Consider the following 27,852-nt stretch of genomic DNA (forward strand, 5'->3'; position numbering starts at 1 on the left):
GATACAGAATACAAATGGGGAATGTGTACCCTTCAGGACTTTTCCTTGAGCGAAGTCATGCATTTTACAATGAAGTCAGTTAATACAATGAGTGGCTTGATGGTGATTAAGTGTAACAAGAAGTCAAATTTTAATTAGTATCAAAAAGGAGAGAGACATACCACAGCCTTCTTATGAAGACTTTTGTGTTAGTAACAGCATTTTATTTCTAAAAGCATTGAAAAAGAGTATAGTGGCAGACTTTGCTGAATGTGTTTATAAAATATGCATTAAAAACAGTCTTTTCAGGCCTTCCATGAGGTCATAATTGCACTCCTAGAGCATACAAAGGGCTTGCCACAGACAGATTCAGAATAATACCATACATCATGAACCTACATCTATAAGCTCCTAACAAGCAAACACACCACAGTGACACATAAATGGTAATTATAAGCTGAGGCACTAAAGATTGTAGGAAAAGTACAATGAGCCTGGCACAAAACCACAACAAAATTACCTCACTTCTTCTTCTATCAGTTCTGTTTCTGAATAGGAAGCTTCATCAGCAAAAACATCCACTGTCTCGCTTCTTTTACATTGTTGATAGACAGAGAAACACAACCTTAGCTTTGATAGGAATGCTGTTTAGTTTAAGTAACAGTTTAAGTGAGGTTTCAGTTTTATGGAAGGTGAGAAAAATGTCATCCATCTTCATGATGCCAAGAAATGACCATAGAATACATTCTTTGACTATGGGAATAAATTCCAAGAAAAAATATTCCTAAATTCAACAAAATTGCAAATAATTATATCCAGGTCTTGAAAAACCCACCCTTATCATGTTTATCCACATGTTTAAGAATATTAATGAGCTGAGACTTTTTTGGGTCTGTCAGCATTTCTCCTTTCAGTGAGTAGAGGACTGCTGGAGCACCCATCAGCAGGACATCATTCTCTTTAGCTCTACAGGTATAAAAAGTATTTTTTAGGATATTAGGGGTCTGACCTACTGCCTGATTAGAAGGAAAGTAGGCATTCTTACCATTGGGATCAATACTAATGTCTTAGTGGGCAGGTTTTGTGCTCTGCAAAATATCATTGAGCAAATGCAGCTAAATAGATAAGGCCTCAAAAATGTTGCACTCAGTAGCTAATATACTGTTTGCCACAATCTCCAGTGGGCATTTCCTTCAAGTGCAAAAACAACCAGTAGTTCCCTAAGTGAAGGAGAGGGTGGATTTTGGCAGTAAACCTTGGAAGCTGAGACAATGCTGTTTTGTAGACTGAAGGATTTGAAGGCTGAGTCCTGAAGCCAAACTGATTGACACCCTCAGGTTCCAGCCTACAGGCTGCAATCCTCCCAATAAACCACTACAGCAAACGGAGGGCTGTGTCAAGGGGGCAGCCTTCACCTTGAAATCTTCACTTTGTGGTTTTGCATCATACGCATATAAAGAGCAATTAAAAAACAGTTTTACTCTCTTCTCCTCACTTATTCTTTTATCCTTTTAACAGCAAACACATGTACTACATCATCCCAGTCTTCAGCAACAGTCCCTTTTACAGGAAAACCGTCTGATTACCTGCTTGTGCAGGGAAACCCCTTCCTTAGCACTGTAAGTCATTACAGTGGAACTCCTTCCTCACCAATTATGCTTGAATATCAAAACCCAGCCATACTTATGGGAGGAAGTTAAATTAAAAATGGAAGTTTCTAAATTTTCAGATATCATTCTTAAAGATTTAGGCTTATGAAATATCTAGATGAAACTTTCTTCTCTTCTCATTAGAGATCATATCATATGAATTACTGATTTTTAAAGAGGGAAATATGGTAGTCTTAGTTAAACTATTCAACATCCATATAATATTTTAATGTACACTAGCACTGTTTACCTTTGCTAAAAGACTTTCATTATGAAAATACAGTTAATGAAACATCAAATAATTACTTCCTCCACCTAATACTACCTATTGAAGCACTCTTCTGTTTTTGCTGGGGAAGACAGCCATGGTAGATGGCTAATTTCCATGCTAAAGTCTGCAAGACTTGTAAGCATAACAGTCCCTTACTCTGAGGAAAAGGTACAACAGTGTTTGCTTCTAAACCAAGCAATCCCTATGAGACTGTTTGAGCTCTCTGTGAGTCACTACACAGAAAGCTCTGTGAGTATTCACAGTTTAACTTCTTGTTCCAAACCCATCAAGTACTAGAAATAGAATCTAATATCATTTAGGTACCACTGTAAACTTTAGCTACTGTAGTACGTAATCAAAGGTGCTCCCAGATTTTATTTTATATACTGATTTATCTCCATTTATATATATATATACTCCAAATTTCAAATGTGAACTCTTTTCCCAACACAGTAAATAACTTTCTGATTTTTGGTTTTTCAGATTTGTTACTTTTCTTCACAAATAAAAAAGAATTTTCAGCAAATTACTATAGTCATTTATCTAAATTTATGGATAGAGAAAGCTTTGTAAAAGATTAAAATTTTCCAACAGTAAGCAATTGTAACAGCTTACATAACAAATAGAACATTTTTTCCCCCAAAATTACTGAAAATCATTTATTTAAAAGCCCATCTTAAATTTTTTTAGTCTGTAAAAGTGATGAGATCATGTCAATCACCATTTTAGCATTAGGTGTTTCTTGTAACAAAAAAACCCTGAATAAATAAAAATAGAATTGCTGTAGGATTACAGTACACTACAATTCAGCTCCTAGCATATCTTTTTCAGCTATAAACACTGCACAGAACAAGAAAAATACAACAACACACTTTCTACGTATCATAATTTCAAACTCCAGCTAATATACAATGGCAATACCTGTCAGTGTCTGTGGATGGCTGCTGGATTTCAATCCTTGGACATGTTATTCTTCTACTATCTATAGGAACTTTGCTGTTTAGTCACAGACACAAGATCCTCTGTTAGCATAACATAGATAAGCACATCTAAAAACAAATGATATTTCTAGTACCAAGAAAACTTAAATTTGAGTCATAAATATTGCAGTGGAAAATGGGAAGGAGCAGTACACTGTCCAATCTCTAGAAACTGGTGACAGGATATCTCAGCAAGTAACTAACTCATCTGTACTCATAAAGGAAAACTCATCTATACTCATAAAGGAACTTAATATAAAATCATGTGCTGCTATAGTTTTTAAAAGACAGGAATGTAAAGCTTTTAGTTACTCTGGATAAAAACAAAGAAGGTAAATAAAAATATTTTGGTTGCTGTAATATTCTGTAATGTTTTTATATATTATATGCACACGCACACACACACACACACACATATATATATATATATATATATAGATAGATATATATACATATATATAAATATACATATATACATGCATCCATACACTGATATGATCTGGTCACATGCATTATTAACCTGTGGTATATGGGATAACTACCACTATATCTCCATGCCAGTGACAGGCATGATTAAACTGCAGCATGGCAGAGTCTGAACTAATCTGCTAACTCAGCTAAGCAGACAAAGCAGGGAACTCTGCCATGATCCCAGGCACGTTGTGCTCCACTCTCCTGGGTTCTGCTGCAGCCACAGAATTGCAGTTGCTCCCAGCTTGCTCAGGTATCTGGACGTGACACTGTGGTCACTTCATGACCATGCTAACACATGGCATGGTATAATTATAAAAATGCTTAAGGAAAGCATATATATCTACACCTGTGGAGATTTCCTCTCCAAAATATGTGTCATCACTGATGTATTTGCTGAGGAATAGCAAAGTCATGCTTCACAGAGGAGTTAGAACAGACAGTGTTTTTTCCAACCCAAACTATTTTATGATTCTTCTGATGCAGTTAGAGCTTTATACTAGCTATTACAATCAAATATATACCACTAAGTAATGTAAATCCTTGGAAGACTGAAATTATATGTATTTCATATCATTTTTATCTCCAACAAAGTTGTAGAGTGTTTTTACTTTATTGCTTCTGGTACTTGCAATGTATCTTTTGACTTATATAGCCAGCTGCCTTATATAATATCTTGTATTTTGCCAACTACTTCTAACTTTCAACATCCTTAAAACAGACCCTCCGCTGACACATGTAAAAGAATCATCCTGCAGGAATAAGCATCTCTATGTTCATGAGATGACTCACTGAAGATCATGATAAAGCTGATTAGGATTGAAAAGCTGGGAATTCAAAATTCTCAAAGATGAGAGCTGAAATCCTCTCCTCTCCTTCACCCCAGCTCAGTTTTATAACTGAATCTACTGCAGTGATTCTCTCTAGATAATAATCTAAACTTCCATTAAAATACTGGAAATATTCCAAAATATAACACTTTCAGCTTTATATTATAAATGTATTACACAGTTTTTCCCATTTCAGAACAAAATATTTAACTTGAATATTATACTACAATGTATGAGCAAAACCAGGAACATGCCTGGGTTTTAATTAACATGTCTCATGACTGAAATATAGTGGTACATAAGACAATGCATAGAGGATCTTGAGAGGGAAGCAATGAAAAAGAAGAATTTCCTAGTAGAGCTTGAGTATTCAAATATAGTTCAGCAGAGCACCTAGACTATAGACTAATCCATTGCGGTAGTTGAAGGCTTAAAACTAAGCATGAAACTTAAATATGCCTTTTAAAAGTGCAGTACTAAATGCAAAATATGAAAAGTACTTGGTTCTTGATGGATTTTGTGAGATTTTTTTCCTCAGATCTTAAATATAACTTTATTTCTATATGGCACAAATACATGGTTGCCTTTTTTCCAGAAACATTTTCAAACACCAATAATATGGCAGATGTTTAAATAGTAAATTACCACAAGAGTTGTAACTATGCAGTTACTGTATATATACATGGCAGCTATGTATTTATCTTCTTCTTAACTTTTGGCAACAGATCCCTCTCTGATATCAAGGGTCTTCCCCTCTCTGATATCCAGGGTTTTGTCCCTTGATGAGACCAGGATTTCAATCAGATCATTCAAACAGGAGCAGCTATGCAAGATTTTATAATCTTTAGAGTTCTTAAATGATTAATGAACAAAATAGCATTCAGTTTTTGTTAAAGGCATTCTCTAAATCCATTGATCTGTACAGAATCTGATCCATTTCAGATGTCTTTATTAAAGTATTTTCTATGCCTTATGTTTTATTTAAAAGTCATAATGGCTCACAACAAATTATTTTATCATTTTTGTTTTCCACCAAACATTTTAGGAGCTAAATTTAAATGGAGAAAGACAGTAGTAACTAATAAGTTTCTTTTTCATGTTAAAAACCTATTTTTAGCTATTTACCCCTGATATTTACCTATGTTAGCATCTATTCAGCATAAAACGTAAGAAAAGACAGGACTATTTCACGTGACTATCAAAAGCAAAAGCTTTAGTTACACCAAGCACTTTCCAACCTCCTTTAACTGCTGTTCATTTTCAGTTTGCTTATGTAGTTTCCAGGATGAAGTAGTAAGTATGGCCTTTGCTGTGCACTTAAAAATGAAGAGCCAAGGAACAGTGGCACTGTGGTTCAAAAGCTAGAGAATATACATGGTCTCAAGTCTCTGCATCTGCACTAATGTTTAGCCAAAAGACCTTCACAAATCTCTCCTCTCTAAAGAGGAGAGAAGTCCACATTAGAATATGGATTAATTAATTCTGGGTTCTATCAGATTTTTTACACTTCAATTTAACAGTCTCTCATGTTCTCTGCTCACATTCACAAAGGAAGGAAGTGAAAAAAAAAAGAAAATTCTTGCAAATGAGGGAGAAGCAGTAAAATCAAAGAACTAAAAGCAAGGAAAAATTGTGTGCTTTCTTGATCAGAAGCCAGCACAACTGGGAAGAGCTACAGATTCTAAGGCACACAGCACTTTGCATGGGTTATGCATCAATCACAAAGGAAGATAGGTTAGACAGATAGAACTGGGGTTATTTCTAAAAGTAAAAATGTATTAGGTTTCAAAGACACCTTCTCCAACACTGCAGATGTAGGCAGGTATCACTAAAAAGCTGCTTTTCATTAAAGCAGCCCTGAACAGTGAGAACATGTTTTAAAAATAGTTCAAACATAATTAATGTTCTTTTTCTATTTGTAACTGAATAAAACAGTTTAATCTTGGAAAAAAGACTAGAACATAAATGCCTTAGTTCTGAGCCAAAAAAGAAAGACATCAAGAAAAAGACATTTATTAGGAATAAATTTGGTACATTTATAAAAGAACTCTTATTATAAAGATCCAAAATACATTTTAGCTTTATCTGTAACACTACACTCTTTACTTACCCATATTTTTCAGCTGAACCATTGACTATATCATCTGCCCATGAACTTGCACCATTGTACCACCTTTACAATGCAGTCAAAATAAAAGAAGTGTTATTAAAAAATTATGTATTACTATTAGCACTCTAATTCATGTGACATGACCACTTCTCAACAAAATAGGAAGATTTCCAAATGTTTTCAAATAATTTTGTACATTTCATATTTTCTTTCAGGTATGAAGAAAACCAACTTTTTCAAAACCAAACATCAAGAAAATTATAGGGCTTTTTTTCCTTATATAAATTTTATATTTTATCTCTAGTCTTTTCAGCAGTTAAGCCATAAACTTCAGTTACATAAAGACTAATTGATCTCTTATCTTTGCTTACATAAATGTCTTCATGTTTTCAATGGCCGTTGAACTTGTGGAATAATAAAAAACTAATTATGATGACAAAATATTAACAAAAGTAACATAATATCCATTAAGAGTTTAAAATATTGCTTTTAACTTCAAATACATGACCTTTCCAGTTGTGATCTTTTTTTTTCCTTATGATAGGTTAGATGGTTTCTCACAGGTATGTAACAAGCAGAAGAAAATTTGTTTCAATGATCAAACAATGAAAACTAATTAAATTTTTTAGTGGTATTGTTCTTCCAAGTACTGAATATGGGCTGCCCAAGCATCTGCAGCAGCACTTCAGCACATCAGTTGAAGAAAACATAAAACACATCTAGAAGTATTTTATCTTAAGAAAAAAATCGAGAAAAGAAATAATGCGACAAAAAGTTGCTTTAAGAAATCAGGAGATAAACTGCTTATGTGCCACTACTCCAGTACATTAAAAATAAATAGTAGATAAAAATCATCCACCATTTGGCTAAGGAGTTTCAACTAAATCTCTGGAGTTTTATACTTTCAGGATCTCACTAGGGTAAAGCCAGGGAATTCCTATGTATTCAATGATTTCCACATGACAGCGAGTGAGAAGATAGGGATTATCAGAAAATATCAAGACACCACTATATCATCAATTTGCTTGTCTGCCTTTTCTCCAAACTTCTCACACTGCAGAATCTGAGCATTTGCAGTATGTTTACAAACTTAATAACCCCACATCTCCTGCATATTATGTTGAGGGAAGACCATATGGGGTGCAATATATGTGAATGTCAATTAGCTGCCCTTGTTTATTCTACATCCAATTGGATGGTATGGGGAGCAGCTTTTTTTTTTTCATGGTATATAGCCAGATCAATGGCTGGATGAAAGTCATTTCAGTTAAATCTACTTGAGTTTTAGATTAGATTTAGACTTAATGCCATATAAATCAGAATAATGCTGAAGTATGACAGGTATATTTTTATACTCTCCCTGATAATCCATATCCTCAAAAGCGAAGCCAGTCTCTCCAGCTAGCCAGTATTTTAAATGAGTTTTTGATAAAACTACTTCATAGCAGACACCATAAATACATAAATATGGGTTTAAAATTGCAGTGCACTTTATTTTTTCTTAAATATGACTGTATTTATTTATAGCAATCAAATAAAAACAAAATTTCTCACTATTTGTTAGGAAAAGATCCTTGCTTTACCTGTTCCCATAACATAGACAAAAATCAGGCATTTAAAGAGGGAGAGGAACATTGATTTGCTCTTTTCTTCAGATTTCCTTCTCTTTTGGCCTAGCTCTTTAAACATGAACGGCTGTTATCAAATAACTATTTCCAGAGACACTCCAAAACTTTTCAGATAACTTGTCAGATTTTAGTGATATTATGCTCATTGTGACACATTATACACATAACAAAATTTAGGAAGAACAACAGTACTTTGGTTCCTAGCTTGGTAAACACTCAAAACCAATTTGAAAGCATTTGGGTAGTCCTTTTTTAAGTCAGTGTGGGCAGTACCGTGCTAAAAACTGAGTACCATCTTAGGGTACTCAGGTTACTGAAAGAATGAAATTGCCCTAGCATCACTTCTAGTGACAGAAAAGGTTAGCCATTAGAATTATGGTGCAGTTAAGTTTAGAAAAAACCTTCAGTTGTACCTAAGCTCCTCTGTACTATTCAGTTTTCCTCCCACATCTAACGAATAAAAAATTTTTCAAGCTAAGAATTATGCTTTAAAAAATCCAAAGTCAAATTAATGGAGGGCTAAAAAGAAAATGAGGTACTTAAAACTATGGAGATTAGTTGTTCTGTATTTAGAGAAATATGGCATAAAGTGCACTGTAAATTTAAATATCATTAGTCTAGGTCAATTAGAATTTTAGACTACGCTTCATAAAAATTTATTACTCAACTCTATCTATTTTTACTATATAAATTAAAATACCTTTCAGGAGTATAGGCTGTGTCATCATAATATGAATTAGGCACTCTTCTCTCCTGCCTAGTCCTCCTGAATGTGGAATAAATAGCACAGATATTTCAGACATTTTAGAGCGTGCTTTTTTCATTATGTATTCCCTTACTGTATTATTAAGATGTGATGAAGATGGAGCTCATTTATCTTCAATTCAGCTATATACTCAGAACATATATTTTCATATATATATATATAAATATATGAAATTTAAAATCCTGCTTTCAAATTCGATTCAGAAATAATTAACAACTTACTGAGAACAATTGATCAATGCACACATATTTCATGGAAGTAAAAAGTTACATTGACAGAAAACTGGTACTTGAACAACAGAGAATGTCCAATAAAAGTAGGATTTTGATGTTAGAAAATATCTGCCAGGTAAAACAAAAGCCAGGAAAGAAAATGGAAGCAAAATCTAATTTCCTTAAGTGAAACAACAGAAATTCTGACTGAAAGAAACCTCACATCCTGCACAAAGCATACACAAATCAGCTTTTATTGACCTAAAAATGCTAAACTCAAAGGCTAAGCGTCAAAAATAAATTGCACAGTGTGGTGTTCTTGCTGATAAAGCTGAGCTCTTAGGTAGGGAAGTTGAGAAAGAATTTCATACAGTGAGGTTTTCAACATAATTTTATTTGGAATGAACTGCTAATATATTTTTACACACAAGAAAAAGGTCAAGAATAAGAACCTGGAGAACATTACTTTGTTTTTGAGATCAATGGTGTGTCAGACAATTTAAAATGTTACTGTCCAATCATGAATTGGCCCATATAACTCTGCAGGATTCTGAACAGGGGGATATAAATAAGTGTGAGTACAGCTCAGCACATCCAGCCATGATGCCTTGTGCACCTGCAGTGTGAGTAGCTGCTGCAGGGTGAATTGATCCCTGCTGGTGCTACCGTGCTGACTGGAACTCTGAACAGCCAAGGGACCTGGGGTGTGGCACAGAGCAGCAGGATCCTCCTGGGAAGACCCCAGCTCCTAAGGGCTCTGAAGTCACTGAGCATGCACAGGTGCTTACTGCCTTTCTTAGGCATATGTTGGAGTAATTATCTTGTCTATGCTGCTGTTCCTTTTGGGAGGGAAAGAGCTGGACTTCTTCAAAAGGGGGGAGCTATCAGAAAAAAAAAAAAAAAATAACCTAAGAATGACCTCAGAAATTAAGGTTTTTGATAATGTAAATGTGTCCTAGAACCAATGAACTGAAGTCTGTCATGTCAGATAAACAGTGACTGACACAAACATCAGCAGAGAAAAGACGAAAGAGAACGAAGTAGTCACTCTGTGGGGAAAAAAAAAAGGAAAAAATGCTAGAAGAGACCACAAGAGTTAATGGAGTGGCTGTGAATGACTACAAGATAAGCAATAAAAGGAGCCATGAATAAAAAAGGCAATTTTGACTAATATGTTTATATCATTTATTTGCCTGCAGGACACAGACACTGATGGATTCAGAGTGACATGAGATAAAAAATCTCTCTGTCCCCGATGAGAGACTCTTTCCTGAATGCTGAACTGTACAGAGCAATATTTGCTATTTTGGTGAATGGTGGAAACTGGAAAGTTGCTTCATATGCATGATAAAGTGAAAGTAAAAGACAGGAAGAAATGTGGTTGCTTGATATCAGCAAGACATTGATTAAGAAGACAGAACAAAGAAGACAGGAAAAACACCTTGGCCTACAAAATAATGTATTTTAGAGTAACCACTGAACTGGGAAAACTGTAAAGATAAAAGAGGAAATACTGTTTAAAAGTAATTATTCATATAATTACAATGAAATTGTGGAATTGAAAATTACTTAGTGTTTTTCAATGTCTAAGGAGAAACTGGATAATGATTACGCTATAAATTGTTCTTAAATTGCTGTTAGAGTACAGGAAGACAAAAAAGATGAAAAATCCAGGAACTACAATTGTGGCTTTGAGGTATTGAGAAGAGTTCATATCTGGTAGGATGACTCAAGTAACCTGAACACCAATGTTACCCTCAGGCAGCCTGGATTCCAGAGGATAGAATCCAGGATCAGTTCCTAGGCCCAAGGAATCTCGAGATACTGTTCTAACAGTGAGCTAGAAATATTCCACTTCATGTCGGATTTTCATTTCTGATCCAGGCAGAATTAGCTTTAATAACTTTCTGTTCCATAAAGCCCTGGAAAAGATTTTCCCGCTCCTTAAATCCTAGCTTTTTCATCTTTATTAAGTACTATAAATTTTGTTCTTTATTTTCATTGACTTTATTTTTGAGAGAATAATTTCAGAATCAAAGATAGAAATTTACAGTCAAGAACCTCAAAGTAAACCAATTTGAGAATAGCTCCAACTTTCACTATTATCTGAACAGTCACAGACATAACCAGTAATCTGAAACAGGTTCAGAGAAACTAGTGCAAATCAGAGTATATTTCTGAGGCAAAAAAAAGTGTATAAAAATTCATTCTTGAAATAGCATTCAGATGAACACACTTCATCATGCATTTTAAGAAAACAAACAAAAAATCCCTCTCCTTATTGAAGTTTTTACATGTGGACAGAAATATTATACATTTCCTTTAGACTAGGTTTCATGTAAAACAGAGTCATTTCAAAACAAATGCTTGACTGAGTTCTAAATGTTAAAATGTTTAATATACCATGGCTTTGGAGAATTTTAAAAAAGAAATATTTCTTTCAAAGTACTTTTCAAATCCTTTTTTGTTTCTGCATGCAAAAGTAATTTCACATTCACTTAAAAATATGGTGACAAATGATCTGAATACAGAGCAGGAATTAATGAACTTCTCAGACTCATATCCAGAGGGCAGCCATGAAGTTAATATATAAAGAGTTCTTTACTTGCTTTGGAAATTTTTTACATGGCCTCTCTTTTAAAGCAACACCTCTACCAACCATTGTATCTGATCTGAAGTCTCCACTTCCTTTTTACTGGCTCACAGTTTTCAGTTTGATATTCTTATTTCCATTTACACGCAGCTATGTAAACTTTTTTGGTTTGCAACATCTTTGAAAATATCTTAATTACAGTACTTGAGCAGCATAACTTAAAAGCCACTGTATTTCAAGTGGCAAGTTATTTCAGAGAAATTGCTATGGGCTCATATTCTCTCTCCATATATTTCATGTGTAAATTGGAACTATGATGTTCTGCGATCACACACAGGTATTGTGAGTGTGTACAAGTATTCCTAAATCACAGAATATGCATTATACAAATATAAACAACATAAGCTTACATAAGCATACATTTTTACTTTTCACTCTATTTTTCAGTTAATCAAAGTATAAGACTTCAGCAGACACTCTTTCTGTGTACTTTAAAGTAGATAGGCTTTTCCTTGTTATTTCAAAGAGAATAATAAATACTACAAGTGCTCTGGAAAATTCCAACAAAAATAAGGGTTATAAAAGACACAGATATATAATATCCATATAATCTATTTAAAGCTGGCTTCTGCAAAGCTGTTTGGTACCTCTTGGGATTTACCCATGGCCCCAAGTAGTCAGTTCTAAGATGCATACATACTCATCGAGTACTATAAAAACATATTGATTGCATGTGTTTATCTCTTAATACACAGATCACATTCCCAGTTTGTAAATCAAACATGGCAGTGTCAGTGGCAGAGCTAATGGCACACTCCACATCAGTTATACCTCTCAAGATCATAGTAAGCACCCTCAGAATAGGTACGGCACATCGTACGGGAGCGGAGCAATCTGATTGCATCTTCGCAAAACAGAGGATACATTGTGTGATCCTGGCTGCCAAAACAGAATGGGTGAACACAATGAAAAGCAACAAAAAGATGAAACGAGGACAAAACAACACGAAAAGCAAGCAATGTCAGCAACAGAACAAAACACTGGAACAGAACATGACTGGAACTTTGGTGAACTTTGCAAAACTACTTTTAGAAATTTAAGTATATTGGCTCACAGCTACAAGAGCTACTAGAGTGCGAAAGGTACCACTCTCCAGCTTTATCATAACCTTTAGCACAGCCACTCATATATGATTTTATGCATACTAAAATCACGGTATTAGCAGGTATTAGTGTTTGCTGGTTTAAATTATTTTCTTTATGTATTCTCTAAAAGACATCAGAGTGATGTAAATAAAGCATTATCTTTGAAGACCATCAATTATAGCCTATTGGAAGTGATAAAATATTCAAGTGAAGCACAGGAAGAATTACCCAGTGTTTGTGTGCACACTATATTAACAAATCTAAGGATGATACTAACTCAACTTCTAAGTTTTCTACCCCTATACACAGACAAATAAAACCAGAAGGGAACATGTAGGTACACAGAAGTACATGCATTACCCACACATAGTCACACAGAGGAAAACATATACCTGACATCCCTGTAATGGTGATCTGAGGACTGGGTGTACCGGGAACGAGGTAAAGTAACATAATGACTGAGGTGATGGCAGAAAGAAAAATACAGATATGAGACAATAAGATGGAGAAGGAATGATATACAACACAAAACAGAAAACATTATAATCATAACATTATGGTTAAAGAACACTGGACTTATTAACAAAATAATATGATATATGGTTATAAACATAAAATTATCTAGATGATTCGCATATTTATTCTGAGAAGCCAGTTTATGGAGATTATGGATCACGGAGATAGCTAAAATTTGGGATTTTCTACAGTAAAATGAAAGCAACTCAAGAAGTTGGATTGCTTATTTTTTGAAGGCAGTCATAACTGTAGTATGAATAATATCTTTGAAAGGGATTTACCTAATCTGTCTGAAGGGCTGCCACCATTTTGAAATCTGTCCCCACATAGCTCCAGAGCTTTCACATTTCTAAGTTCTCCTAATACTGATCATATTGTGATAAACGGTGAACTTAGATCAAAATGTTTCATTATTTAAATAAATAATTAGGAGATGTAACATCAGTATCAGAATATGCCAAAAAACCCAAATGCAATTCAAATAATAAAACTAAGTTATTTATATTTTGTATTATGAAACAATGTCAAAATTTATAACTTTTAAATATATTGGTTACTCTACATATCTCCAATTAGCAAAAATAGAAGAAAGTAATTTTACTTTTACTACAAATATAAGCATGCAGTACAGGGAAAAGGGTTTGGAAAAGAGAGGGTTTTACCATTAACAAGGAGTAAGTGACTACAGTTTCCATGAAGCTGGGATATTTCAAAGGGAAGTCTAATCACAACTGTCCACATTGGAAGTGTAAACTGACTTCACAAGAAACATGGAAAACCTCACTCTTCATTTTTATTTCTCATATCTTAATTTGCTTATGATTACTGTTTTCCCAGTAATCAAACACACTGTTACCAGTAGGCGTATTACATACACTTATTATATTTTCCTCTTTTGCATGAGGATAAAATGCAGCATCATCCACATGAAAATATTCCTTATATTAGGTCAATTATATATAGTATGAGATGTCTTTGTGTTCACTTCTTGCCAAATAAATGCAAAGGAGTTTCCAGTATAAACAACTAACTTTAATCCCTGATTATGCAATTTAAACTTCGCGGCTTGTTACAAGAATGAGGAGCTGTAGACAATTCAACGGGGCCCAATTTAACATGGTGTAGTTAAAATTTGAAGAAGAACTAATAATTATTAAAATAGTCACAGAGTTTACACTGCAAGCTGTGAAAAACTATGGATGTTTCTAAAGTAATATAACGATCTAAGTATCAAAAGCAGTCTACCCATAACTGCCTGTCAGTCAGCATGTTGTCAAGAAACATTAAAAAAATTCACCATGATCTTAAAATATTCTTTGGAATATATGCACACCCACAGGAAGAACAATCAAATAAAAATCTAGGAGTCTACCCCCCAGGAGCTAAATGTAGGATGATGGCAAACAACTGCACACCAGGTTATTCTCTCCACTACATGGATACATTGCCAGGCTATGTCCACATCAATATGGCTTTAAATTATGCAGGTGCAACCCTGGAATTAACATCTCAAAACTCTTGCTCTACTATTAATAAGCAATGAAGGGTTTCCAGCTGGTAGATGACATTTTAATTTTAACAATTCACTTTATCTTTCCAGCGAACTGCTGACAAGTTTTCCTGGTAGTTTTAGAAAAATGTATGACATAAATAAATGCAATATATTTAACCATTATTTAAAGAACAAAATCTTAAACAAAACTAGGACTTTAGGCAGAACATGTGCTGCAGAACATGAGTGTGCACAGAAATGCACATGCTATTTCAATAGATTACTTACTGCCCATAAGGAACACCTCAGACTGTTCACTTCTCTGATTTGGACATGAATGAGACACCATCAGTTGATGTTCTGCTTAGGATTTCAGTCCTAACAACTTTTCATATCTCCACCAAACTATGTTGATTGTCCAATTTCTGGTATTGAGTTTTGTTGTAATACTTCTAGAAACTCAGAACTCCAGCATCCTTACCATGTTCTGGGAATTTTTCTTGGGAATTTCTGGTAGGAAGTTCAACCTTTTCCCTTTTTTTTTATTTTTCATTCTGTTCAGGATTTCAGAATCAGTATGATAGCATTTAGATGGCATTTAGATACAACCACTTATGCAATTTGATATGCAATAACTTGCAACAAGTTTAAAATAAGCTTCTTCATCACCCAGAACTTTGTCTATCTATATATAGGAGTGGGGTTAGCTGAGCTTATACTTGACCTGACCCTCTGGAATTACTGTCTATTCATACTTTCCCTTTTTTCTCAGAGCCCATGTTAACCATGCTATGTAACTTGACAGAATCATAGCATCACTACAAAAGATCATTAAACAAAACCCTTGAACAAATACAATAAGCCCACTAAACTATATTGTAAAGTGTGACTTCTACTCATTTTTTGGACACTTTCAGAAATGGTGACTCACCCATTTCCCTGGAGAGTGTGTTCTAATGCATAGACTGTCCTCTCTTTCAGTGAAAAAATATTTCTTAATATCCAACCTGATTCAACATGCAGAGCAAAATGCTTCAATGCCATTTTTCTTCTGAGCATCCAGTCAATACCATACTAGTTGATTTTTACCATTAAACATAGTATCATACATTTTTATCATTTTATATATTTAGGTTCAAATAAATTCCTTTTGCTTTTATAAATATGTTAGCAACACCAAAAATGCCCTTGACTTATTCTCAATGTCAAAAACTGAAACATACACCATATTTATTTGGCTAATCCCCAGTACAAACTGCTTAACATTATGAAGTAAATGTATTATAATGTAGTAAAAACATTAAGCTTTGCATTGCCTAAGTGCAAAAGAGCTCCAGTAATGTTCCAGATCTCCATCTCAACTAAATATATCATTTGAGCTGTTAATAAAAATCATTACCTTATATGCACATATACATGGGAATGCTCAGAAGGCAACGGAGACTATGACAAAAGAACTCCAGGATACCTTTTATTCTTTTTTTTTTTTTTTTGCAACATTGATTTAGATTTCTAGCCTCTTATTACACATTCTTTACTTCCTACATTATATTAGTTCATGGCACTAGTATGTAAAATGATGGCATGGCCAAATGAGCCTAACCCACATCCTAACAGACTTATGAAACATTACCTATTTTGTCACAGATAGAATAGAGAGAAAATTTGAAGCAACAATTAATTTTACTTAAAATAATGAAGTTATTCTAATAAGGCAGCATTATAGGTTTTGCAATATGATTATTATTATAACACCCACACAACCATCTCCCCTTCGACACCATATCAGATGAAAAGTGATTTCCACTGTTCTGACAAGAAAATTCCAGGTACATAGGTAAACAAGGTAGCTTTCCTTTTTTTAAAGCTGAACAGAAAATTACTTAAAAATTTTCTGGTTTTTCTCACCTATTTGTCCATTTTCTTACAAAATTCAGTGAACCATTAGGGTAAGAAATCAGTGATTCAGCAACTGATTAGATTGCCAAATTGGAAGTACTTAGTATCCAGGATCAGGCTTAGAAAACCAGAAGAGTCTCAGAAGCATGCTTGAAAACACTCACACACAGAGTACCTCACTTGAGCCTCATGGAATACCTTTTTGTTCTTCCTATGCAGCAAGGGGAGTTTAACCTGCTCTCTATTGCTTGGGATATTGTATTTAATCATGGAAAAGAGGCATTTAGGAGATAATTTATTCCATTCAATTTTCACACTCTGTGACCAGGTCCTAAAATTTGACTGACATTCCACCTTCACCAGTACAGTGGGCAGTAGAGGCCCAAATGTTTTTGTGGAAAGGCTAAAGTGCTGTGCATTATTACACCCTTGTGCTTATTGGAATATCCTTAAATAATTCTGAATGCAAAACAAGCCTTTGTGTTCCTTTCTGTTAAAGCCTGCATGAATGAAACTCAGTTGATACATGAAATTTCTCTCATCCTATCACTGTTTACCTATTCTCATATTCAACTCTTTCCAATGTATTATCTAGTTGCAATTAAAGCAATATATTGTATCATTTGCAATAGTATTATCCCCTATTTTCAGTAACACTTCTTTACATTTTTTCAATTGAAATAACAAATTAAATGTAGGGAAATTATAAAATTCTTTAATTTGTTAAAAAATAAATACTATTTTTTACTGGTATGAACTTGTCTTTAACCAAATACTCCCCAATTTCTCAAGTTACAATTTTCTGAAAAAGTAGCAATATGATAAAATAGAAATTAACTTAATCAGACTGCAGAGCAAGAAACAGGTGGCTCTTGGGGTCAACCAGTTGGAAATTTAGGGGAAAAAGAGCCACTGAAAGTGGTAGAAAAGAGAAAACTGCCGTATGAAACTTAGGGAAAGTACTATGGTAAGGAAGGAAGTGCAAATTTGTGCTTGGGGTCACATTGACTGTGAGGTTGAGCACAAAATTTTTCAAGGGAAAAGGAGCCAGGAATAATAAAGTGATGTGGATTCAGAGAAATGGCACAGCTCTATGAGGAGCTTACTCATTTCAACAATGGAAAGCAACTACTAAAACTAGTTACTTTTTCCAGGGTCCACTTATACCATTCTAAAAATTATATTCTCATCTGAATAAAGCAACACTTAATATTCTCTGTGGTAGAACGTTTTCCATGCTGCTTCCCAAACACCTGGCAAATCACATCAACAAACTATGTGAACAAAATGTGAAGTCAAGCTGTTAACTCTTAGAAAATGTCAAATGCCATTCAAGAAGAAAGCACTGGTTATGTAATTTCCCCTGCTACATTTCATTGAATACATTAATAGAATAGTTTTATTTAATAATTGGTTTTTTAAAAGAAAACAACAGATTTTCTTTACTTATAAACATCAATAATTTTTCCACCAATAATGGTATGGACGCTTTTTGCTACACTGATTCTATAGAAATTTCTGCTAATCTCCTGGAGTAGATGAAATCCTAGAAATGTTCCATCTGAATGTAACTGAAAATTTGAAGACCTTAGTTGTGAAACAATAGCAATTATCAGCAGGAAATTATCAGCTGACACACATTCAATCAAGATGACTTTAAATAAGAAAATCAGTATCACATTATCACAGTGCTCCCCATACTGCATTTCAAATCATTGCTCCAAAGGTGCAACACTGAATTCTTTTATCAGAACTGCATTGTTTTTAACACAGGCTTGGGTTTGGTTTTTGGGTTTTTTTTTTTTGGTTTTTTCTTTTTGTTTTGTTTTTTGGGGTTTTGTGTGTATGTGTGCATTTTGTGCATTTTATTCTGAGGAATATATCTATGACACTTGGTGGTGGGGTTTTTTTAAAAAAATCTGACTCAAAGCTGCTTCTTTACCACCTTCCTACTCTGCCATCCCTGTTGGAGATAATCATCCTTCAGCATACTCATGGAGGTACCAGGTGGGTGGTGCAGATAATTGTGCAATTAAACAGTGATTTGAAAGGAGAAAAATAACTTAAAGACACACTGCAATTATTGAGATTCAAACTGGTGCAAACATTTTATACCATAGCTATAAGCAAATTTTCAGTAATGCATTTCTTTTACTTTACTGGGTATTTGAAGAAGCAAAGCAGTGACATTACATATCCCCATCTGAGCATGTTACCCACACAGTACACACAACTGAAGCCTGAAAAAATTGTCCCAAAATTTCCAAACAAAACATCAGGAACTCTTTATAATATCTTTGTATTTCAATTTGCATTTGAATGATTTTGCAGTAAAATTTAACTAAATAATAAATAAATGGCTACCTAGTTACCTATAATTCAGATCTGTATTTAATAAAGACTGGGGGCAAAAAAAGAGTTCTTTTCAGTGTTTTAATATGGAAAAATGTATCAAATACACTTTACCTACTTTGACCTAATCTGGCATCTATTTAATAACAGTATTAGATTAGGAGTCTGCTACCCATAGATGAAGCAACTGCACAGTTTAAGATGACATTTAGAGATGTAAAATTTCTGTTGCTCTTGCACACCTTTAACTTTGTGTCAAATAATAGAAGAAGATCTTTACACTGTGTTTTAGCTAATATTTAACAGCTCATTGTAGTGAATTATTTTGATCCTCACTGGTTTGATTATAGTAAATGGAATTGTTTGGCATGTATTTCAACATTCACTTTATGTTAAAAAAATCCAAGTCACATGGCTTCAACAGAATAAAAAAACAAAACAAGTGTGTATTCAAATATGTGAATGAAATCTCCTCTCAGTCACAGGGTGTGATAGTCCTGCTAGTCCCAGCACATCCAGATAACATCTTTAAAGTGATTTTAAAATAATGGACAATATTTCTCTAAATAACCATGCTTATGACTAGCCAATTAGTTTAACAAAACAGGTAGCAACTTTTCTTCTTTCAAATGGTAAGTGTGCAATAGCTTTGATGAACAAATAGTAGTTGGATAATTTCCCTTTTCTCTTGTTTTCTTGGAAGTGCTTCTCAGAAAAAAAACTTACTCCATAAGCTTTCTCATACATTTCTCCTGCAGGACTACTTGAGTTAGGCATTCTCAGAATGCTCTACTTATGCTAAATTCCCCATAGAAACATTATTCCTCAGGGAGAAGCCATCTTGAACATCAAATACAGTTAAATCCATACTTGTTAAATAATATCTAAGTTTGTTGAAGTTGTGGGCCTGAGTACAATTTTCCCACACTGTCTTGGTTAACAGCTGTTAATTGCTATTAACAGTTGTTAACTGTTGATATATCTTGCAGAAAAGAACACATAGATATAGTTAGGTGTTTTTGTTGTTGGTTGTTTTTTTCTTTCTGTAACTATGCTAATATTATCACATTTTTCCTCTAATTCACCTAATTATATTGATTGTTTAAATATAAAACTCTGAGGTCAAATCCAGCTGTTTCCAAAATTTTCTCAATAGTTTCTATAGTTTCAGTTTCTCAAGGGAGGTAAAATCAGTTTTAGAAAATTTATCAAAACATGTCAAACTGACATTTACAAGGTTATTCCATTACAGAAAATATTCTTATGGAAATTGGGTCCATATTAGGCCATAAGCATTCATATTTCTTTACATTGCAAACCTTGGCTATTTTATAAGAGTGTGAGTACCCACAAAAATCTTCACATTTTGATAACAATTAACTAGTAGATCTATATTAAATATACAGGTAAAAATTTGACATGGTTTCTCAATTTGAGTTAGCAGTATACACAGTGCAATTTCACACTTTTGTTAATATAGCAACAGATACAAATCTAAACTGTTAATTTACCGTTACAGTTTACAAAAATAATTATATTATATGGCCATATTTTACATAATTAAGGGTGTCTGAAATTAAAATTATCTCCAAATGTGTCTTTCAGAGTTTTTAAATTTTTTTTTTTTTTTCTATTCTAGCTATGCATTCAGTTTTGAAAGAATGTTTCATTGCCATTCGACTTAAGGTCAATAGACCTTTTTGTGTAGTTTCAACTAACTCCTCAGTGCAATATACTTTAGAGAACATAATGCTGAATTATCTAGAAAAGGAAGGAAAGAATTTTCTTACTCATATTCTCAGTCACACTTTAACTCAGCACTGAGCATGTCTACAAGACTATTTCAAAATCCTCTTTTTGCAAGCAGCTTCAAAAGCTGTTTCATGGAAACAAGAAGCCATCAGAGCTGTGGGAAGGAAATATGTGATTTGTTCTCAGAGCCAAGTGCGGATAACATGTAGACAGATTACAAACCTGGGCAAAAATGCAGTTTTTCAACTTCCCCCAACTGCCTGCCATTCTAGAAGTTTTCAAGAGCAATGCCATTAAAAGCTACTTTAGGGATACCATTGGGTTTTTATTATATAGCAGAGACAGTATCATAAATACTCGTTTAAAAAATTGAAATATAATAATTTTTCCATGCAAAAAATCACTGTCAAATTAAAAATGAATATAAAAAATATAATATTTGGAAATAGTCTTTTCCTGTTCAGAGATTGCATGTTGCAATAGAGGCATAGCTAGTCAATAATTTGCTTGCACAGGCGACCACTCACCATGTGAGAAGAGGGGATGTTACAGACAATATATGCAGTACACAGACAATGTATAAAACTGTGTTCAGAGACTCAGAGCACCCCTCTCAAGCAAATACCTATTAATCTAGAACGGTCATGAAAACTCAATAATCTCATCCCCAACAACCTTCTGACATTGTTTTTCTGATGTGTTCTAAAAAACCCAGTTATTTTTCTCTAAATCAAGTCAGTCCAGGAGGGATTATTTGACTGAAGGGATGGAAAAACATTGTGGTACTGAAATTCAAGCAGCCTTTCACAGCTACGTATTTATCTGGGAGGCAGAAAATGAACTTGCACAGTGAGCAAAGGCAGAGCATTCCATAAGGCATACACAGGCTGCAGGGATGAGTTTAGATTCTGTTTCAAGGATGACTGGTCTAAAAATCAACATAACATTGCATCCCAAAAGGATTCTGTAACCATCTTTTAAAGAAACAGCACAGAATCTTCAAGTTATTGCCTTCTGTATGAAAATCATATTCTAATGAATCAAGTGAATAGATTTTTTTCCATAATTTAAACAGAAATATTAATTATTTTAATGCAAAAAAGAAGTTGACTTATGATCTACCCTACTTGTGGTGAATACACTTCCTGTTCTAGATGGTAAACATTTCACTGTTTTTTCATTAGCTCTATTTTTGCCCATTTAACTTTTTTATTCACCAAAATAAATTACAAATCACTTTTAATAGATTTGGGTTTTAATTCCATTTGATACTTTTTTGTAACATGTCTTTGGGAAAAATCAATTGATTTTTTAATCTTATGAAATTAAGATATTATAATATTTTGAAAAGTATTGTCTTGCATCCCATACTATCATTGAAGATCACATTACTTAGGAAATACAGTCTCTTAAGAAGTATTTATCTTTTCTGTTCAATATTGCTAACAAAAAGCCACTGATTTCTCAAATTCTTTGTATTACTGTAAGAAACCCCAAAGATGTGTTTTGATGTCACTTGAAGAATAACCTGTGATAGCTATCTGTAAAAGCATTAACTTCAAATGCAATTCCTATATTCCTCAAGATTACAAAACATATCTGTATTACTCCTTGGTATATGCAATTATGAAATAAGACAAAAGCTAGCATTATGCCTCTCATTATAAAGGGCAGGAATTTCAACTTGGTGCAAAACAGCTGAAATATTTTTAAAATTGAAGATAATAAATGCTTCCTGTTTTGATTTTCTACCTGAAGACAATGAAGCAGAAAAGACCAATATTTTTTTTAACGTAACAAAGTCATTGCCACAATTAATTCAGCTAAATTAACTATATTGTTCAATTATTGCTGCAATTCTTTTTTAGATCATTAAAATTCATAGAGGTTGCTGAATCCCTGTTTACTGTTTGGGAAGTTCCATTAGGCAAAACATTATTCATAGTCAGATGTGCTTCTAAACACAAAGACTCTGATTTCATACATGCTGTCCTAATAATTTTTTCCTTTTCTTTTTCACCAAGTGTTTCAGAAGGTTGAGCAAAGACAAAAACAGAACACAGTACTAGACTACACTTTTGTTACATATGTGAACTGCACTGTATCCAAAGGGAGCATTACATTTCTACTGAGCTGAAATTATCTACTTTTATGCCTCTTTATGCAGCAGCAAAAACAATCAAGTCTACCAAATTTTTTTAAAAAATATTTGGTACTTAAAGAATTCACTATATAACACACAAAACAAAAATATTTTATATGAAAAAGGACAACTACACTATTCAAATTTTATATTACACATTTTCTCATAGATTTTTTTAATTCCCTCCTGGCAAACATACACTCACTGGACAGTTTTGTCAGCCTTATGTGCACTGATATTTTGTAATGTATGTCATGCGACCAGTGGATAAAGGAGAAATGCTAATCTCTGGGATTAGGTGTGTAATTTATTTTAGCAAGCTACCATAGTGAAGTTACTCACACTGATGCCTGTAGGCTGCAGCTGTTCCTAATTGCAGCCAGGTACTTACCTCTCTCTGTCTGGGGAGTAGTGGTCGTCCACGGCTCGGTGTCTGTCCATGCGGTTCAGGGTGTTGTAGTGCGCAGGGGTGGATCGAGTCCCTCGCAGTCCCTGATCCACATTCCGACTGAGGATAAAACACATCAGATCCTGAGTTTTTAGTGTGCCTGCATGAGATCCTCTCACTGCTTTGTACAAACAATTATCAGCAATCATGCTGGTAACAAGATCTGTTAGCTGAACAGACTTTTCTATACATCTAAAGGAAAATAATTTTAAATCTTAAAGTAAAAAAAAAAAAGTCTCGTTTAGAAAATGGCACCAAGTCCATGATAGGGATAGAGTTCTGGGTTTTGTTCCAATGTGTTTCTTCTGGAAATATAAGGAAAGCTTTTTCATTTCCTTCATTAAAAATGTTAATCTCGCACAACATTTCATTAGTCTTTCCAGACTTCAAGCAAAAATTCATTTCTGATGGAAACATACACTGTAAATCATTTTTCATGAGTTCTTGATTTTGGCTTTACTATAAAGATGTAAACTGTAGTAGGACACAATGGGGACTTGTGGCTGTTACAGTAGAGTGCAGCCTGATGAAAACATGGTCATCTGAATTTAAAAATAGGACTGTATGTGGTACCCATGTAGAGGCTTAGTGCAGGCCTGGGTAAAAATCACCCGTACTAATTGAGACCAAAGCTTTGCCAATCGATTGTTTTGCTCAGTTTATCCATCAATACCTACTCACACACTTTACTTTTTGTGCTCTGTAAAACAAATCCACAAGAATAGGAAAATAGGAGACAATGGTTAACTGTAATAATTATTGGATAATAAAAACATAATTGTTTTGTATCGAATTCAAAATAACGAATTGGATGCTTCCCTCCACACAAGTTCAAGACCAATAAATTCTTCTGTCTCCTGCCCTTTATTACAATCTGCTCTAGTGTGAGTCTCAATTTCCTTTATTGTTTTGGTTTTGTGTGGCTCAGTTCCCTTTTCCTTTCTTGCCACTTTGTCTGCCCTTTTGGTACCTGTCATATTTACCCTTTGTCATTTACCACTTTCTGACTAATGTTAACTTGTACATGTATCCTTCACTGCTGCTGCCATGACATTATTTATTTCTGCATATAAGTGCTATACAGATGTTGCATTACACATAAATTTTTGCCTTCAGCTCTACCTCATTTGTCATAAAGCATTTTCCGCTCTGGCATTCATGAATCCAAATACTGGGTTTACTCTGGCTAGTAAAGAGTAACAAGAGCAGCAACAAGATCTTGTCAGCTGCAATGAAGTGGACCTTTGGAGGAGTTTATTAAAAAACTAAATAGAATTGAGGACTGCAAAATGGTTTCTAAGAAATAACAGCAACTTCTGTGGCCCAAAACCTCCTACCTACAGAGATGTCAGCAGTGGGAAATTTCTGGGCATACAAAATGCTCACTGCAGTTTGGACCTCTATAGAGTAGCACATGTATAACAAATTCACCTGATCAGGGTGCAAAATGTGAAAATTCTTATAGATTTCCTGAGTAGAGCTGCATTTTCAGTAGAGCTAAATAAGATATTTCTGTAACCCATAGCTTATACTTCTCTTCTGCAAATGCTCAAACTCTCATAACGCAATTTTCTGAGCTCAACAAGTCCTCAAAGAATTTGTTTGGTATGTGGGCAGGGAAATATTACTCAAATAATGCCTTTGATTCTGACATTGTAGGAAACAGCTGCAATAATTTCAAAACCATATTTAAAAATTTAGCTTTAGGAAAGTTAAAAAGCAAGAGATTTTCAACATGTAAAGAAATCCAAGACTACAAGAAAATGAAAAGTGGATTTTTCAATGGTGTTAAACAAGTGTTAATCACCAGCTTGGGTAAAAATTCTGCCAAAAATGCAGACAGCATGCATGCAGGCAGAAAAACATAAAAACACAAACACACACACAAAGAGATTTTGCTCATATTTATGTCTATATCCAAGACAAATAGTGTAGGCAATTACTTAAGCTGAAATCAGTAGATTAAAAATCAGAATAGGCCCCTTTGTGTCTACCACTTATGTCTCATTTCAAGTCAGGCTGACTTGGTTTTAGATGGGTTTAGACTACAAGTAGAAACACACAGTTTCTGCCTCTTAGCTGTATGAGATGATGGGGGATAATTTGAAAGTCTAGTATCTCACTAATGCAAAAGGCTATCATAGAGGCTACATCCATTAGAGGAAATGGTAAGTAAAAACATAATTATTATGAAGCCAAGAGAATTTTAACTTAAAAAAAAAAGCAAAGATAACAGAAGGGAAAGCAGAACAAAAGAGAATTAGGATTTCTGAAAGAAAGGGAGATGAACATGGATCTGCCAGAAAGTATTTCATAACAGATCTTCAGTATCAAAGGGGAATTGTGAACATTATGGGCAAAACAGAAAACTTCCACTTTCATTTCAACTGAATTACATCATCTGGAAACCTACCCATACACAGCAACAAAAGGGCTGGAAAACAGGTTTCATTCCCATTTACATCTATCTCTCTGCTTCCTTTCTCTTAAGAAAGCTTATCCTGCAGAGTACTAAATGAATTATTACATGTTATCCAAAAGTACCAGATTGTTGGAAGAAATTTCCTGGTCTAATTTTCTCAAGATAAATACTTATCAGAGATCTCCCAAGACCAGGAGTTCATACCTTTCACTATAAAATTGTATGTCTGTCAGTTTATTCTTGGTGATTTAGAAGTATGAAAGAAATAGTAGAAAGGAAGCTACTCTGGGCAGCAAGGGAGGCTCCCCAGAATCCTAATTCTACAGAAACAAAAGGGTTGAAAATATTCACTGTCATATGAATGTTAAGGTAATGTCAAACTATCACATACTATAAAACATGGCACCTGTAAATAGCTCTAGGAAATGAAAATGTGGAGAGATATTTTTATTTTCTTAGATTGGACTGTACTGAATTTTTATGAAAAACGAGATATAAATAGGCAGAAGTAAGATACAATTGTGAAATCATATAAGAATATTAAATAATGTAGTAAAAATAAACCATAAGTAACATAGAATTAAATATAAATTAGGCACATGACTATAACGTAAAAAAAAACATTATTGGCTTTATATAATTTTGTAAGATCTAACCAATTCATTTTCAAAAGTCTGGAGATTATCTCCAGTATTGGTACAAGATGAATACCAGTTTAATTTATTTAGCTGCATAGTTGAACAAGAGTTTACCTTTGTGGGGGAGGGACACTGGGAGACCACGATCTAGTCCGTCCTATACTATCTCCACGGTGAGGGGACCCTGATCGAGAACAATGATTAGATGACATTACTTGCTCAGGCACTGACAGTGTTGAACTTTGAAGATCTCTCCCGTTATGTCGGTAATCTAAAAAGAAATGTAAATATTCAGTGAATCTGAAGTTGCACTTTCCCACTTCCTGCCGTATCTGTAGTAATGAGTTTCTCAGTAAAAGATAGGATTTGATCAAGAATGTTATAGTGTGTTCTTGGGTTTTATAATAAAATATACATATGTAAGTTGACTCCTGCTGTTATGCTTTTTTTAAGTACAATTACAGTTCCTATAGTTATACTTCAAAAGTATAGGAATTAATACCATGCACCAAACTGGGGACTTACCATTTATGGTTAATACAATGTATTAATAATAAAACAAATTAAACTGATTTTTCCTCAGAATAAAAAACCTAATTGTTGCATTTTTAATTAAAATTATATTTCAAATGTTGTGTAAAATGTTTTTCAAATAGAAATGTCCATAATTAAAAATTAATCCAAAATTTAGTTTAAAAATTTGGGATAGGAAGCCACTATGGAGTTAAATAGTGAGACTGAGTTCAAGAAAGATTTGTATTTCAGAAATATTTAAGGTAACAATGACTCAATGATATCAGATTTCACTCACAACTCTGAATTAAAAAACACTGTTTCTTCACAAATAGCTAGCACCCTGGACTAATCTTGAATAAGCCTAAGAGAAGGCATAAATGGTCTAAGCAAAAGCCTCCAAGTTACACTGGCCTAAAAGGCTACCACATGGACAGTTAACACAAGCTTTTAATAAAAATCTTTTTAAAAGCTGTATGTGTTAAAAATTATGGTCTTCATGTAATTGAAAAAGTTGAATTCACTGTCCCATGGTGCAATACTCTCTGTGGAAAAAAAAATACTACATATACAGCAATTTCAAGTAAGTTTCCCAAATTTTGTGATGATGAAATTAAAACATAATGATAAGAAATTGAAGATTTGCAATTGTTAACCTGATTATAACATTTAACAAGAATAGGTCTTCAGAGAGTTCCTGGTGGCTATGACAACTGATAGAACTGATTTCTTTGTTCCAAAGACAGTAACCAAAAAAAGAATACTTAGAGAGATCCACCCGGCACTGGAAAAATTCTGGCTCATGCAACTGTTAAACTTTTCCCATGAGAATCTTCCAAGAGTAGAATAATCTTCTGCTCATGATTTTCTTATTTTTCTTCCTGGAAAATGTTCACTAGAACCTAAACAAAACCTTATTAATTCATTCCGCTTTATGGTTCCAAGTATGTTCAATACTTTCACCTGAGTACTCATATTTACTATATGGCCTTACAACCAAGGATATATATAAACAATTCTAATTCGTAAACAACTTCTTCCTT

The 27,852-nt window shown here is 33.9% G+C and overlaps 1 protein-coding gene across 47 annotated transcripts in view; it reads right to left on the reverse strand.

Annotated features, from left to right (window-relative positions):
- RIMS2 (regulating synaptic membrane exocytosis 2) overlaps nucleotides 1-27,852 on the reverse strand; it is a 446,430-nt gene that overhangs the window by 133,571 nt on the left and 285,007 nt on the right. For all 47 annotated transcript variants that reach the window (XM_064706380.1, XM_064706347.1, XM_064706344.1 and 44 more), the window contains 2 exons: nucleotides 26,411-26,567; nucleotides 23,180-23,296 (listed from right to left, as the gene is read on the reverse strand). In XM_064706380.1, coding sequence (XP_064562450.1) covers nucleotides 23,180-23,296; nucleotides 26,411-26,567 — 274 coding nt within the window. The remainder of the gene's footprint in view (nucleotides 1-23,179; nucleotides 23,297-26,410; nucleotides 26,568-27,852) is intronic.

This window comes from Zonotrichia leucophrys, chromosome 2, assembly GCF_028769735.1.
Source record: "Zonotrichia leucophrys gambelii isolate GWCS_2022_RI chromosome 2, RI_Zleu_2.0, whole genome shotgun sequence".
NCBI lineage: Eukaryota > Metazoa > Chordata > Aves > Passeriformes > Passerellidae > Zonotrichia > Zonotrichia leucophrys.